Raw genomic sequence first — 14428 nt, forward strand, 5'->3', positions numbered from 1 at the left:
GATCATTTGGATGTTAATGGCTGTCACTGCTCAGCTGCATCTGCCCAACTGATATGTATGTTCTCTCTGTTTCTGTCTATATCTCAATTTATCTACCCACCTACCTTTTTCCTGTCTCCTTTTTTCCTGTCTCACTCTGTCTTTCTCTGGCTGCTCCAGGGGCTATGGCTAACCATCTTATACCTAATGCACTCCTACGTCCTCATGGCACTAACAATCCCTATAATACATTGCTTGGGGAATCGGCAGTCTATAACAACCCTCTGGGCATGTACAACACACAAGGTGTGCAAGCTTCTTTCATTCTTTAACATTGTGGCTAGGGCAGTGTTTTTTTTTTTTTTTCATGTCTGAGCCTGGAGGTACTCTAGGGGGCACATCTTTGTTCCCATCCCAAAACAAAAAGCAACTTTATGATTGGACTATTAAAAGTAATGCACTAAGCTGAAATCCCAGCAGTCGCCTTGAGAGTTTTAACAGCGCTTTAATTTAGAAACAAAAAAAAACAACAACACTGCCCTTGCTGTCTTTGTGTTAGCTTTGAACAAGCTATAGCTTTATCATAAAAATCCTACAGGTTTGTTTTGCTGTGGGATTTTTCAGTGGTGTTGCATCTTGGCTTGTGTTCAGAGCCGTGCTATTCGATTACATAAGTTGCACTCACTCGTGGCTGTTTGGCCAAACACACAGTGTAAAAATGAGGAAATCCTCTGAAATCAAGAGTAGGCGCCTATAGGGAGCCAGATACAACACCAGTCATTTATTTTAAATGTGCTCCTGTGTTGTCAGTGAAGCTCGTGTGTGCTTTGTCTCAATGTTTTCTTGTTTTGTTTTTTTGTTTTAGCTTTTAGCATTGCATTCTCGTGAACACCGCTGTTAGATTCTCAGACACTGTTGTTTTGTGATAAATGTCGCTGAGGCAAGCAAGAATTTAAAAATGCAAATCGCCGGTGCTACATAACAGAGCGGTTTGAAGGAAAAATTCAGAGGTTACAGTTCATTTGTTTCTTTAGCTGTAATTTACGGTGGCCCTGAAAGGCCAAATGGACTACAACCTAGGAAAACACCAGCAATAAGAAAAACGCTGTAAAAGCACACAAAACAAAATGGAAATAGGAAAAGCAGAAATAGGAAAAAACAGATTTCCAAAAGCACAAGGGAAGTGTTTCTGGGGAGACAAAAACCCGACGGACCAGCTGCAGGAACCAAAATATGCTAAGTATTGCGCTGGGTGACACTTAAAAGAAGTGGAGGATCTATCGGTTTTATGAGGAAAGAAAAGATGAGAGGTAAGTGTGTTAGCCTAACTATTAGCCTAAAAATCAGCCATCAGCATTACATGAATCATGAGAATAAAACACACCTAGCATGTTTTGGTTCCTGCAACTGGTCCGTCGGGTTATTGTCTCCCCAGAAACACTTCTCTTGTGATTTTGGAAATCTGTTTTTTCCTATTTCCATTTTTTCTATTTCTGTTGTGTTTTGTGTGCTTTTGCAGTGTTTTTCTTATTGCTGGTGTTTTCTTAAGTTGCAGTCCATTTGGCCTCTCAGGGCCACCGTAGAAATAGCTATTTAGCACTTCATTTCAAACTTGGTAACTGTCATAATTACTCATTCATATGTTCAAATGTAGATTTTCAACTCAACATAGATTCAGTCTACTTATTGTGATTTAAAAACAAAAAAACAAAAAACATTTTCAGTATCGCAGATATTAAAGCATTCCAAGTATTAGAGCTGGGTATTAGAAACCGGCAAGCTATCGTGGGTCAGTATGACTATCGAAATGCTATTTTATTTTCTCTCTGCAGAGCTATTCCAGCTCTCAGCAACTCAATATGTGTTTGCTGTAACTTTGCGAGTCTGTAAAACTGGGAAAACTCAAGTTAAAAAACAACAACAAAGAACCTCAGAGAGCTTTGATCAGCTGATAATTTATGTATGAAATACAAAGTGCTTACATTGGAGGTTGTGATGGAGGGCTATGACTCACTTACACTGCCATAGATGAGGAAGAGTAAGACTGCTAATGCATCAAAAGATTTATCTGTCTATTTGACACTAAAGTACCGTATCTGTGTTTTACCCAAGGATTCCATCTTTTTTTCTCTTTCTCTCTCTCTCTCTTGCTATATATATATATATATATATATATTTGTCTGTTATGAGATATGTTCAGGTTCTTTGTGTGGGTGCACAGAATTTGCATGAGGGTTAAAACAATCTATTGCATTGCAGAAACATTTTCTTGATGAGTCATCAGCATACTATATGTGCGTTTTCCTCTTTCTACCTGTCACTGTTATGCTTACTGTGTTTTCTTTTCTTCTTTCCTTTCCCTCATGCTGTCCCTAAAAGAGCCCTACAGAGAGACAAGTATGGGAGTCAAACTAAACATTGCTTATCAAATGTAATTGACTTTGGCTTTGCTTTCTTTTCACTCGATGCTGACAAAGGGGTAATGAAAACAATGTCATTCCCTTTGGAAGCAATACAATTCTCTTTGTGACAAAGGCCCCTCACCTTGACAAGAATGCCAGTTAAATTGGTTTGAATCGCATCCCGAGTTCCACTGCTTACAGACATTTACACTACTTGGTGTAGTTTCAAAAAAGACAAGAGAGAGACTTCTTCCACTCACATGTCCTAGGCCTATTTGATATCACAGCCTGAATAAGTGAAGCCAGTTACAGCTAACATTAAGATTCACCTCAACGCTTGAAAAGGCACGTCGATATAAATTGATCTGTGATCTTTAATAGAACGCCGTGCCTTCGTTCGTGCACCTTTTATTTGATTATACCAAAAACGTACATAGATATATATTTAGATTTTTTTACGAGGCTAATTTCCTTCTTAGAAGTCTGAGACGTGCATCTTGTCAAATTTTCAAGAGGTCAGACTGCGAGCTTGACACTTTAACGAGCTGGATGGCCTTGTCTGAGGTAGTTTGAATTATCTTCAAATATATGCTTTGATGTTGATAGCATGGACTTGGCTAACTGATAAAGCTATGAAAGCTTCATGTCCATGCAATAGAAAGAGCAGAAAGCCTCCTTCCTTCCAGTGTGGCTTTACTTTGAAGTATCAGTTGTGTTCACATTGATAAAACATATCAATATATACCCACCCCGCCTATGCATTTTTACAATGTTGTTTCTAAATGCTCACATGGGACAATATGGTTGGGATCCAAATTCTACAACTGGTGTTCCGGTTTGTGTTTCACTTTTAAGAGTTAATTGCATGGCTTCGATGTGTCCGTTGTCTCTGCCTGCACGCGTTTTGTGCTTTTGTGCCGTGCTCGAAGTTTGGTGCTGTCTGGTATCGCACATGTATCAATGTCTTCATCACTGCCATCATTTAATTGTTGATTTCCATGAAAATGAAGTAAGTCTTGGTATTGAATACAATTTTTAAAAGAAGGTAAGTGTGAGCTCATAGGATTTTACTGTAAACTGTGTGCTTTAATTAAAAATGCTAATCCAGGCCTTTACGTCCGAGTGCATTTCATAGAACTGGGAGGGTTGGTGATTTGATGGCTGCTGATAAAAACAGCATTTATGTCTCACAAGAGTTCACTGTTCTCATTCAGCTGCTATATCCCTACTCATCTTTGTCATTCCAGAGGGAATCCTGAACAATGCCCGGGATACAAGTGTCATGGATACTCTACCACTGAATGGTAACCATGGCAACAGTTATAGCATTGCCAGCGCTGAGTACATGAGTGACTGCGTCCAGATCATTGATCGGGGCTATAACCACAAGGAGACGACCCTGGAAAAGAAGATCCTAAAAGAGCTCACCTCCAATTACATCCCCTCCTACCTCAACAATTCCCACGAGCGCTCAAGCGAGCAGAATCGGAACCTCATGAATAAGCTGGTCAATAATGTTAGCAATGGCGGCAAGGACGGCGGCTACGGGATGGGCTTGGGCGTAGGGATGGGCATGAATGTCGTGCTGGGCCTTGATGACCATTCCACCTTTGTCCCCCACCACGACGAAGGCCTCGGTTTGGAGTTGATACGCGAGGAGTCGAACGCCCCGCTGTTGCCGCAGAGGCCGCCCCCATCCCTGCAGGCGGTGGACAACCTTCACAATCACCTCCACCAGTCGGCACCCCCACCCCCACCCCTGCCGCTGCCGCACCACCCCTTCTCGTCCGCCAGCGCTTCCTCCTCGTCTCGAAGGAGGATCCCCCAGGAGAACAGCGAAAGCTTCTTCCCTTTACTCACCAACGAGCACACTGAGGACGAAGGCTCGTCGCCCAGCCACAGCCACCAGAGAGACTCCCTCTACACCAGCATGCCCATGCTGCCCGGCCTGCCCAACGTGTCCGGAGAATCGGCAGATGGCTCCAAGGATGGCGGCGACGCCAAGAGCCCGGAGGCCAGCTCGGACGACGTTTACTACAAAAGCATGCCCAACTTGGGCTCACGTAACCACCTCCATCAGCTGCATTCCTACTACCAGCTAGGGCGGGGCAGTAGTGATGGCTTCATTGTTCCCCCCAACAGAGAGGATCTATCTCCAGAAGAGGCCCAGCAGGAGCCCTCGCACCTAGTCACCAGCCTATAGGCCCGAACCCCCTCTCACCCGTGCCCATTGTATTCTCGCAGTCCTCTACTCTTCCCCCGTGTGCCCTTGGTCCATCAGTCGTTGGAAGTGGTAGCCTTTATTCTCTTTATTCTGTGTCCCGAAGACTGAGGCGGAGGAAGGAACTGTACCCTCGCTGTTACCGACCATAAGCAGGATAATAATTGCTACGAATGCGGTGGTGGGGGGCGTCGTCGGCAGTTAATATGTGACTCTATTTAGTTAGACACTGCAGAAGGTTGATGTTGTGCCCCCTCTCCTCCACTCGTCGCCCCCAACCCACACACCGAACACCCCACAACACCACATCCACCCCGTCCCCTCCCAAACCCTGTGTGGTTTGCCGTGTTTTGTCTCGTTGTGAAAAGAGACAATTACTCACACAGGATTTTTAGGTCTCAGAGATATAGTGTTGACAGTCTACAGGAACTGCATACCCCTAAAGTTTGAAACTGAAGACTTCACCAGAATTAAAACGAAACAAAAAAAAAAGAAAAAAAAGACTATTTTATTATACTTCTGTATCTATATTGACTTTTTGAGAGATTTTTTTCCTCTTTGGTGAGTTGCAGCACATTTTGTTTGCTGAAGTGTCCCTTCAATGAAAAAAAAAAGACAAAAACCACACATATACGCACACACACATTTTGGACAGTTACCATAAAGGAATTATTGATTGTATGCTTTTAAGCATAACTGTTCTTTTTTTTGTTGTTGTTTGTTTTTGTTTCTTTCTTTGATTTTACTGTAATTCCAGTTGTTAAAAGAGGGAGAAAAAAACTAATAAGAGAATTGCGAGATATTTCTATGTAACTGTACAGATAACTAGCATTGCACATAATAGTATGCTTTTTTTCCCGTTCCAAGCGAACCCTTTTGTCTCTGTAAATGTAGTGATTAGGAGCAATTTTGTTCTCTTGTGCTGGCCCTTCTGGGCTTTTGGTGCCAGTCTGTTTTTTTTCTTTCTCTTTTATCACTTTCTGAGAAATGACCATCGAAATAGGAGCAAAATTACACAAAAAATACCACAAGAACACACTTATCGTGCCGCATTTTCGTGAACCGTATTCACCTTTCTTTTTCAGGTCTGTTTTTTTTTTTTATTATTATTATTTCCGCCTGGTTCGTTTTCTCTTTCGTTTTCTTTTTTTTTTTTACTGTGTAGATAGCAGAGCTCTGATTCACAGATTGTCAAGGAGACAGAATCAGTCCAATTTAATCACGAGGTGTCCCTCAGAAAGTTTATAGTGCATCCTGCATCTATATTGGCATTCAGAAAACGCTTGTGCTTCTCAGAAAGAGAACAAATTGAACCTTGATGAGCACTAGACACTTGTGCAAAAAAAACAAAGAAAGATGGCTGTTTTACTTATTAAAGAAAGAGCTTTTGAAGTGAGAAAAACTGGAAGTGTTTTTCTTTTTCTTCCTCAAGGAGAAAATCTATTTATTTATTTGTTAAATAAACAGTAATAAAGGATGGGAGCAAGTTTAGCAGCAAAAAGAAGTTTTTCTTATTGGCTATAATTATGGCTTCTTATTTATTCTTTTTTTTTGTATTGGTTTCCGAGTTGAATGACCTCATAACTAATATTTGTTGTAACAGTGAAACTTGTTTGCCAACAAATAAATTACTGATTAAGATTTATCATGTAGCTATGACAAAAGTGCTGGTGTTTTGTCTGAGTCCCGGGACACTTTTGTATGGATAACAGCCGAAGACCTCCAAATAACGGAACGATCGAGTCTTTTCTTACTTCTGAGTTCGTATTCGTCATTAGCCCTCTGTCCATTTTAGTGCCAAGTCAGTTTTGGCCCCGGCAACAGTGGATGTGCTCTGTATGCTCTGGTCTGCTTTATAATAGAAGCAGTGGTTTCATAAGCTGTAATAAATATTTCAATATCATTGCTGTTGTAACCAATGGATTCTTTACAGATACGGTGTGCTTGATGTGATATTGATAAGCTGCGCTGGAGTTGTGAGAGTAAAGTGGAGCGCAGACCGCTTGAAAACAAGTGAGCAGCCTTACCTCTGAGTAACAGTAGCAACTGAAGGCAGTCGATGTTTATACACTTATTGGACAGGATTTGTTGGTTGGACTTTACTAAGAGCTTTTTTGTATTAAAAAAGAAACAAAAAGGCAAAAAACCCTTAATGACCGTCTAGTCAATGTTTTATATTTGATTTTAAAGGTTAAGCAACTCTTACCTGAACTTGTGGCATTATTATGAGATCATAGAGCAGAGTGACATCTGTGAGATCACACATAGAGCACAAAGACAAAGCACAATTAAGGCTGAGCATTTATACTGAGGCAGTAGGACATTAGGTAATGGCAGGATGCTTACATGTGCGTTGATGACTCATGCACTCACTTTGATAGGTACACCTTGCTTTTATCGATTCAAACCCTCTTTTTGCCTTCAGTGCTGCCTTAATTCTTCATGCCACAGATTCAGCAAGCTGCTAGAAACCTTTCTCAGAGTTTTTTGCCCATATTGACACAATAGCATCACACAGTTGGTACAGATATGTTTGCCGAACATCCATCACACCAGTCTTTCATTTCAACACATCCCAAAGATGCTCTATTCCATTGGAGTACAGGGAACTCATTGTTCTGATCATGAAACCAGTTTAAGATTATTTGACATGGTGTGTTATCCTGCTGGAAGCAGCCACCAAGCAGCTATAGGTACACTTTGTTCATAAAGGCATGGACATGGCAACAGTCAGGTAGGCTGTGGCATTTAAATAAATCTCAGCTGATACTTTGGAGCCCAAAGTGCAGAGAAAATATCCCCCACACCGTTACACCACCAACAACCTGAAACGCTGATACGTAGCAGGATGGGTCCGTGCTTTCATGCTGTTTACACCAAATTCTGACTCTGGGACTCTTCAGACCAGGCATCGTTAATTTTGGTGAGCTTGTGTGAATTGTAGCCTCTTTTTCCTCGTCTTAACTGATAGGAGAGGCAGACAGTGCGGTCTTCTGCAGCTGTAGCTAATCTGCTTCAGGGTTCGATGTTTTTGTGCTTTCAGAAATGCTCCTCTGCATACCTTGGTTCTAACATGTGGTTACTTGAGTTACTGTTGTCTTTCTCTCCGCTACAAGCAGTCTTGCCAGTCTCCTCTGTTCACTGGGATCAACATTTTTTTTTCACTGGATGTTTTCTCTTTTTCGGACTTTTCTCTGTACTCTAAAGAAGGTTGTGTGGGAAAAATCCCTGACGATCAGCAGTTTCTGAAATTCTCAGACCAGCCCGTCTGCCACCAACAACAAGTCACCTAAATCATCTTTCTTCCCTATTTGGATGCTCGATTTGAACTTCAGCAAGGAAATGTGCATCTTTTTAGGCCTATGAGTCACATTTATTTGCTAACATGTAGCTAACTGTAGCTTTATAACAAAAAAAAAATCAAAAATGGTCGTCTGGTGCAACGAAATCTCATATTTTTAACATTCTGAAGGCATTTTCTTCAGTTTGAGCTCGCAGTTGCATATTGTGGGACCTACTGTTTCCCCCTCTAGTCAGAGATGGCTTTCAGAGTATGACTGTAGCCTTCAAGTGTCTGAAAAGTGAAGCCAATACGGAGATGCATTCTTACTGATGGCTAGCAGTGGATGATTCATCTTATTTAAAAACAGAAGTCTGGTTTTATGGATGTCTATGAGAAGATGGACTCAATGGACACTTACTTGAGTTCATGATCTATATTGTTAGCTTCAGGTTTGACCAAATACAAAGGTTTATTTTTTCCCCAGTACAGTCAAAAATTAAAGTAGGGGATTCTTTAGGGAGGACCTAAAATCCAGTTGACAAGTTGCTATATGTGTCCCTTCTCAGAGATTTCCATCTCTGGCTTGTCACATCTGGTTTCAAAACACCAGGATGACGATAGCGATAGCTTCCCCACAGGATTTCACCAACCAGTGGATGATGACAGGTGGTTACATCTATACCTGAAATGGCCACTGTTCATCCAGACAACATAACAGTGCTTTCTTTGGGTCCTCAGCAATACACACACTCCAAGTGTGACGAAATACTTGTTAGGTAAAGTGATGGGCAAACAAACATACAGCCGTTCCTTTGCTTATCAGATCAGATGATTGGGTGTAGTGAAAATGGTGTTGCTCATAGTGACTCACTTAGAGGATTATTACCCAGCTCTGCAGTTTTGGTCATTTTCTTCTTCAGAAAAACTCTGCTGTGCTGCAGCAAACAGCACACCAAGAGTTAAGAACTAGCTTTTGAAAGCAGCAGAGCCATTAGTTACTAAAAAGCCACACTTTCCCTCGAGATTCGGTTAACACCTATAAGTAAATATTGGACTTACATTAGCTGGCCTAAAACAAAACTCCTAATGGATGTTAATGGCTCTGTGTGTGCTGCTTGTGTATAGGTGGTGTGCTTGCAGCTTGTTTCGTGTGACAAAACAAACAAATGTTAGCATCAGATAAAAACATACCACAAGAGGAAACTGAAACCTGTCGGAGTGTGTCAAAGAACTGAATGATGCTTTGATATTGATCAGATTTTTAGCTACAACATGCGGGAAAGTGGGATGTTTTAAGGCCGTGGAGCGATTATTGACCACGCTGGGGATAAACTATTCAGAAACATGCATCTCCCATGCACTGTCGGCTTATCGGTTTTTGACACTTAGCTTGTTAGCTAACATAAACAAATGTTTTCGATTGTTTCTACTTACATGAAGAATTTCACTCTTTCACATTAAACAAATATGTAGAAACATCCTGTCTCAGAGTGATCCTGACAATTAAGGATGAATTTACTATTTCTAGGTTGGACTGCTGTTATTCGGTATTCATCATTAACGCCTTGAAAAGCCTTCAGTTGATCCAAAATGCTGCACCGAGAGCACTGACAGGGATAATAAAGAGAGAGCATATCTCTCCTATATTGGTTTCTCTTCATTGGCTGTCTGTTGAATCCAGAGTCTAATTAAAATTCTTTCTCCTCACATACAAGGTCTTGAATAATCAGGCCCCGTCTTATACCAAAGCCCTCATAGCATGCTTCCTAGGATATTTAAAAGCAGAATGGGAGGCTTTCAGGCTCCTCTTCAGGGGGAACCAGCTCCCAGTTTGGAGAGGCAGATAGACCGACCTCACTATTTTTAAGGTTATGCTTAAAAGATTTTGAAAAAGCTTATAGTTAGGACTGGATCACATGACCCTGAATCCTTCCTTGCAATAGGCCTAGGCTGCTGGGGGCTTCCCATGATCCCCTGATATGACTGTTGGTGTTGTTTTTTTAATTCATTCACTTATTTTCAGTCTCCATGTATTTATACACCATTCTCCATATAATCAATAGTAATCATTCGTGTTTTGTCCTGTCTTACTACCCTCATCCCGAACTGGTGGTGGCTGCTCCTCCCTGAGCCTGGTTCTGCTGGAGGTTTCTTCCTGTTAAAAGGAAGATTTTCCTTCCCGCTGTTGCCACGTGCTTACTCATAGAAGGTTGTTTGATGAGTTTTTTTCTATATTACTGTAGGGTGTTTACCATCAGAGATGGGCAGTAACACGTTACTTGTAACGCGATTACTTTTTTCAAGTAACGAGTAAAGTAAGGGATTACTATTGCAAAAACAGTAATTAGATTACCGTTACTTTCCCGTAGGAACGCTGCGTTACTGCGTTACTAAAACCGTGATTTTTTTGCGAGAATGTCTCATGACAGTGACGTAAGCGAGTGCGCTGTTAGTGACAACAGCTGTGTGCAGATCAACAGTGGATCATATATCGATTGTGGGAGAGAGTATGAGCGTGCAGCGTTTAAAGCGTGGAAGTACTGACCTTACTTTGAGTTTGATTCCATAAAAAGTGACAAAAACATTAGCGTCCGTTGTGCGTGGGAAGAAAACTTATTTTTACAGCGAAAACAACCCCTAAACTTCCAAGCAAGCACCGAGTGCGCAACGACGTAATGGGAAACTCAGAGAAACTCGAGGATTCTTCCACTGACCGCTGCGGCACACCTGCACCAGGGTAAACCTCCGCCTACCGCAGTCCTGCTTTACAGGTGAAAACAGAGCAACAGGACCTCTAGTCTTTGACTTTATTTATTTTCTGCTGTGTTTTACTTGCATCTATTTGAAAGACTGAGTGTAAACACAAAAAATATTTTATTTTATGTGCTGGAATGTGCAGAAAATAGGTTTAAATGTTAAACGAATTTATTCCAGTCAGAGAATGTTGCATATAATTAAATTTTTGCTTGATGCATAAAGTTAAAAGATTAAAACTGATAAAACAAGTTAAAAAAAGAGACTTTTCCATTTGATTACATTTTGTATGATGGATTATGCAGAAAAAGTCGAATTGGGCTGAAAGATCTATCGCTTTATCACCTACTCAGGTTGTAAATCGTGTTTTTAAAAAGTAACTAAGTAACTAAGTAATTAATTACTTTTGAAAATAAGTAATCAGTAAAGTAACGGGATTACTTTTTTGGGGAAGTAATCAGTAATTAGTTACTGATTACTTTTTTCAAGTAACTTGACCAACACTGGTTACCATACAATATAAAGCTACTTAAGGTGACTTTTTTTGTGAATTGGTGCTATATAAAGAAATAAAACTGCACTAAACTGAAAAATGTTAGCTTGTTGCAGTAAATGTACAACATCCTTTTATCCCTTATTTAATTCAGCTCTCTTGGCAGGGCTGGTTTGTGGATGCCTACAGTTTTATGTGGCTCAGTTGGTTACAGCGGTTAGCTAAACCAGTCAGTGTGTTGGAAAAGTAAAGGGTAAAAATAAGGAGACAAACAGGTGCATCCAGCAGCAGACGCTGATAATGATTAAAGTTTCATTTTTCATTATAAAGAGGCATTTGATTGAATGTTCATACTGAAAGCAAAACTTAATGCACATTCTAATATATTCTTTCACTGGACTATTTACAAACAGACAGGTGACTTTGTGAACATTAAATTAAGACTTAGATCATTTGCAGATTCTGTAGAATAATTGATTAAACCAAACCTAAAGATTGTATAACTACAGTTATTAACAGATTCTTCAAATGCAAGTTTTTGGAGCTGAAGACATTCCCACTGGGGTAATGAACTCATTAAATTACCATGTGATAAACAGACCAAGGCTTATTTCTGTCTCACCATGTGTGCTTATTATATTTTACTCTGTCCTGCATGTAAAGTAGCTGTTGCAGGGAGACTGTGGGGGGAGATCAGCCTATTTTCACAGAGCTGGAACTGTGATGGATGGCTGAGTCATTGTGAGAAATTGCCAAAGATGTGGCGCTCCTCTTATTACAGCCAGGATCTCGGGTCGCAAGATAAAGGATGAAGGGGGCTTCAGCTCTAGCACTTTTGCAAGCCCGCATGCTTAATAAGCATGGCTCTCTTTACTTGGAAATATGACCGAAAGTGCTCTGGACATCACCGCCGCGTGACATTGACTGGCATTTGCAGTCCCCGCGGAGTTCATGAAATGTGCTGAAGATGTGACTCCGGGCCCCTACCCACTTTATAAACGAGCCCTGATGCTGACCAGGGACGTGCTCACGTGGCACAAAATGCACTGTGGAATTAGCAGTGGCTTGTTCCCCCTGGCTTGAGACACTCGTGCCCACAGATATTTAGTGACACATGCAGAGATAGAGGTTTCTTTCGATTTTTGTTTTGAAGCCCGACATTATGCTTTGTTAACACTGTTTACCCAAGTGAGAATATTTTCTGCCTGCCACAAATGTATATTGATTTTGCCGGCTAGGCCATCAGACCTTAGATTGAAATCTTTAATTGCTAAATGTTTTCTGCTTACCTCCCTAACTACAAAATAAGTGTTGACATGTGCTCACAGCTCTTAAAATAGGCCACTTTGGAGCTTCTACAGGAAGATTCAATATACACTGTAAGTGCTTAAAGTTTCTTTTGAAAGCACCGCACAGTTTTTAAATTACTTTTAAATGAAATGAGATTAAATGATACATACGTGCTGTTATCATTTTTGTGTTTCACAGGTTAAAAGAGGCTGAAAACACTGACAGATGTACACATCTTTTAACCTCCAGGGGATGTTTCATTGGCCAGTCCATGTGATTGGAGGTATCCTTGTTGCTGACGTCATCCTCCTCCTCCAGCTCTTACCAGCGTTCCAGTTCTCCTAATCGCTTCATCCATAGCTGATTTATTTTATTGTTAGCATAAATGAATTTCAGCAAATGCAAATCAGTAGCCTATATCCTCATTTCTTCATTTAGCTGCATACAGTATATTAAATCTCCCAGTTTTGGCCTCTCTCATGGTTAATGTTAACTCTACAGCAGACAGGAAAACGAAGAATACGTTTAAGTGTACCTTTTTTGCTTTCTGTGGTCTACTTTTCGTTCCGCATCTTTTAAACCAGTATTAACTGAGGAAGGAAAGGTAGAGCAGAAACAGTGTGGCTGCACTGATAAGGACAAGTGTCCATTTGTGAGCCGTCTGGTCGAGAAGATGGTATTGGAAAACTTGTCTGGCGGCTCGTGTTGTCATTACGAGCAGCCGTGTATGTGTGAGTTCACGTCTGTGAGCGAGGACACAAGCCTGCGTGGATGTTTGCTTGTGTGTGTAGGGGGGGTAGAAACACCTGCATGCCGTGTGAACAACAGCATGTGAGTAGCTGAGATGTGATAATATAAAATGGCACATTTCATATCTTGCCTACTATTGAAAAATCAATGGCTGAATGCCTGGCAGAATTCCAAATGAAAGGTGAATCAATGTCATCTACAGCTATGTGTATTGGGACGACCTGACAGCCTCAGCACATAAAATAAAATAAGCTACTTCTTCTTCTTCTTCTTCTTCTTTTTAGCAGCCCACATTGATTTAAAATAGGGTGTTTGGAACGTCTCAGCTTCTGGACCTTGGTGGCCCAATGTACAGTGGGGCAAAAAAGTATTTAGTCAGCCACCGATTGTGCAAGTTCCCCCACCTAAAATTATGACAGAGGTCAGTAATTTGCACCAGAGGTACACTTCAACTGTGAGAGACAGAATGTGAAAAAAAAATCCATGAATTCACATGGTAGGATTTGTAAAGAATTTATTCGTAAATTAGGGTGGAAAATAAGTATTTGGTCACCTCAAACAAGGAAAATCTCTGGCTCTCACAGACCTGTAACGTCTTCTGTAAGAAGCTTTTCTGTCCCCCACTCGTTACCTGTATGAATGGCACCTGTTTGAACTCATCATCTGTATAAAAGACACCTGTCCACAGCCTCAAACAGTCAGACTCCAAACTCCGCCATGGCCAAGACCAAAGAGCTTTCGAAGGACACCAGGAAAAGTATTGTAGACCTGCACCAGACTGGGAAGAGTGAATCTACAATAGGCAAGCAGCTTGGTGTGAAAAAAATCAACTGTGGGAGCAATCATCAGAAAATGGAAGACATACAAGACCACTGATAATCTCCCTCGATCTGGGGCTCCACGCAAGATCTCATCCCGTGGGGTCAAAATGATCATGAGAACGGTGAGCAAAGATCCCAGAACCACACGGGGGGACCTGGTGAATGACCTGCAGAGAGCTGGGACCAAAGTAACAAAGGTCACCATCAGTAACACACTACAACGGCAGGGAATCAAATCCCGCAGTGCCAGACGTGTTCCGCTGCTGAAGCCAGTGCATGTCCAGGCCCGTCTGAAGTTTGCCAGAGAGCACATGGATGATACAGCAGAGGATTGGGAGAATGTCATGTGGTCAGATGAAACCAAAGTAGAACTTTTTGGTATAAACTCAACTCGTCCTGTTTGGAGGAAGAAGAATACTGAGTTGCATCCCAAGA

The 14428-nt window shown here is 41.2% G+C and overlaps 1 protein-coding gene across 7 annotated transcripts in view; it reads left to right on the forward strand.

Annotated features, from left to right (window-relative positions):
- LOC309701942 (adhesion G protein-coupled receptor L3) overlaps positions 1-6505 on the forward strand; it is a 276705-nt gene extending 270200 nt beyond the window's left edge. For 4 of the 7 annotated variants that reach the window (XM_082526285.1, XM_082526286.1, XM_082526288.1 and 1 more), the window contains one exon: positions 3629-6505. In XM_082526285.1, the coding sequence (XP_082382411.1) occupies positions 3629-4584 (956 nt within the window). In that variant the 3' untranslated portion in view covers positions 4585-6505. Of the gene's footprint in view, positions 1-159; positions 286-2358; positions 2411-3628 lie in introns of all 7 variants that reach the window. The other 3 variants (XM_082526283.1, XM_082526284.1, XM_082526287.1) reach the window with 2 other exon arrangements.
- The last annotated feature ends 7923 nt before the right edge of the window (positions 6506-14428 follow it).

The sequence above is a fragment of the Aulonocara stuartgranti genome, assembly GCF_965226115.1.
Source record: "Aulonocara stuartgranti genome assembly, chromosome: 3".
NCBI lineage: Eukaryota > Metazoa > Chordata > Actinopteri > Cichliformes > Cichlidae > Aulonocara > Aulonocara stuartgranti.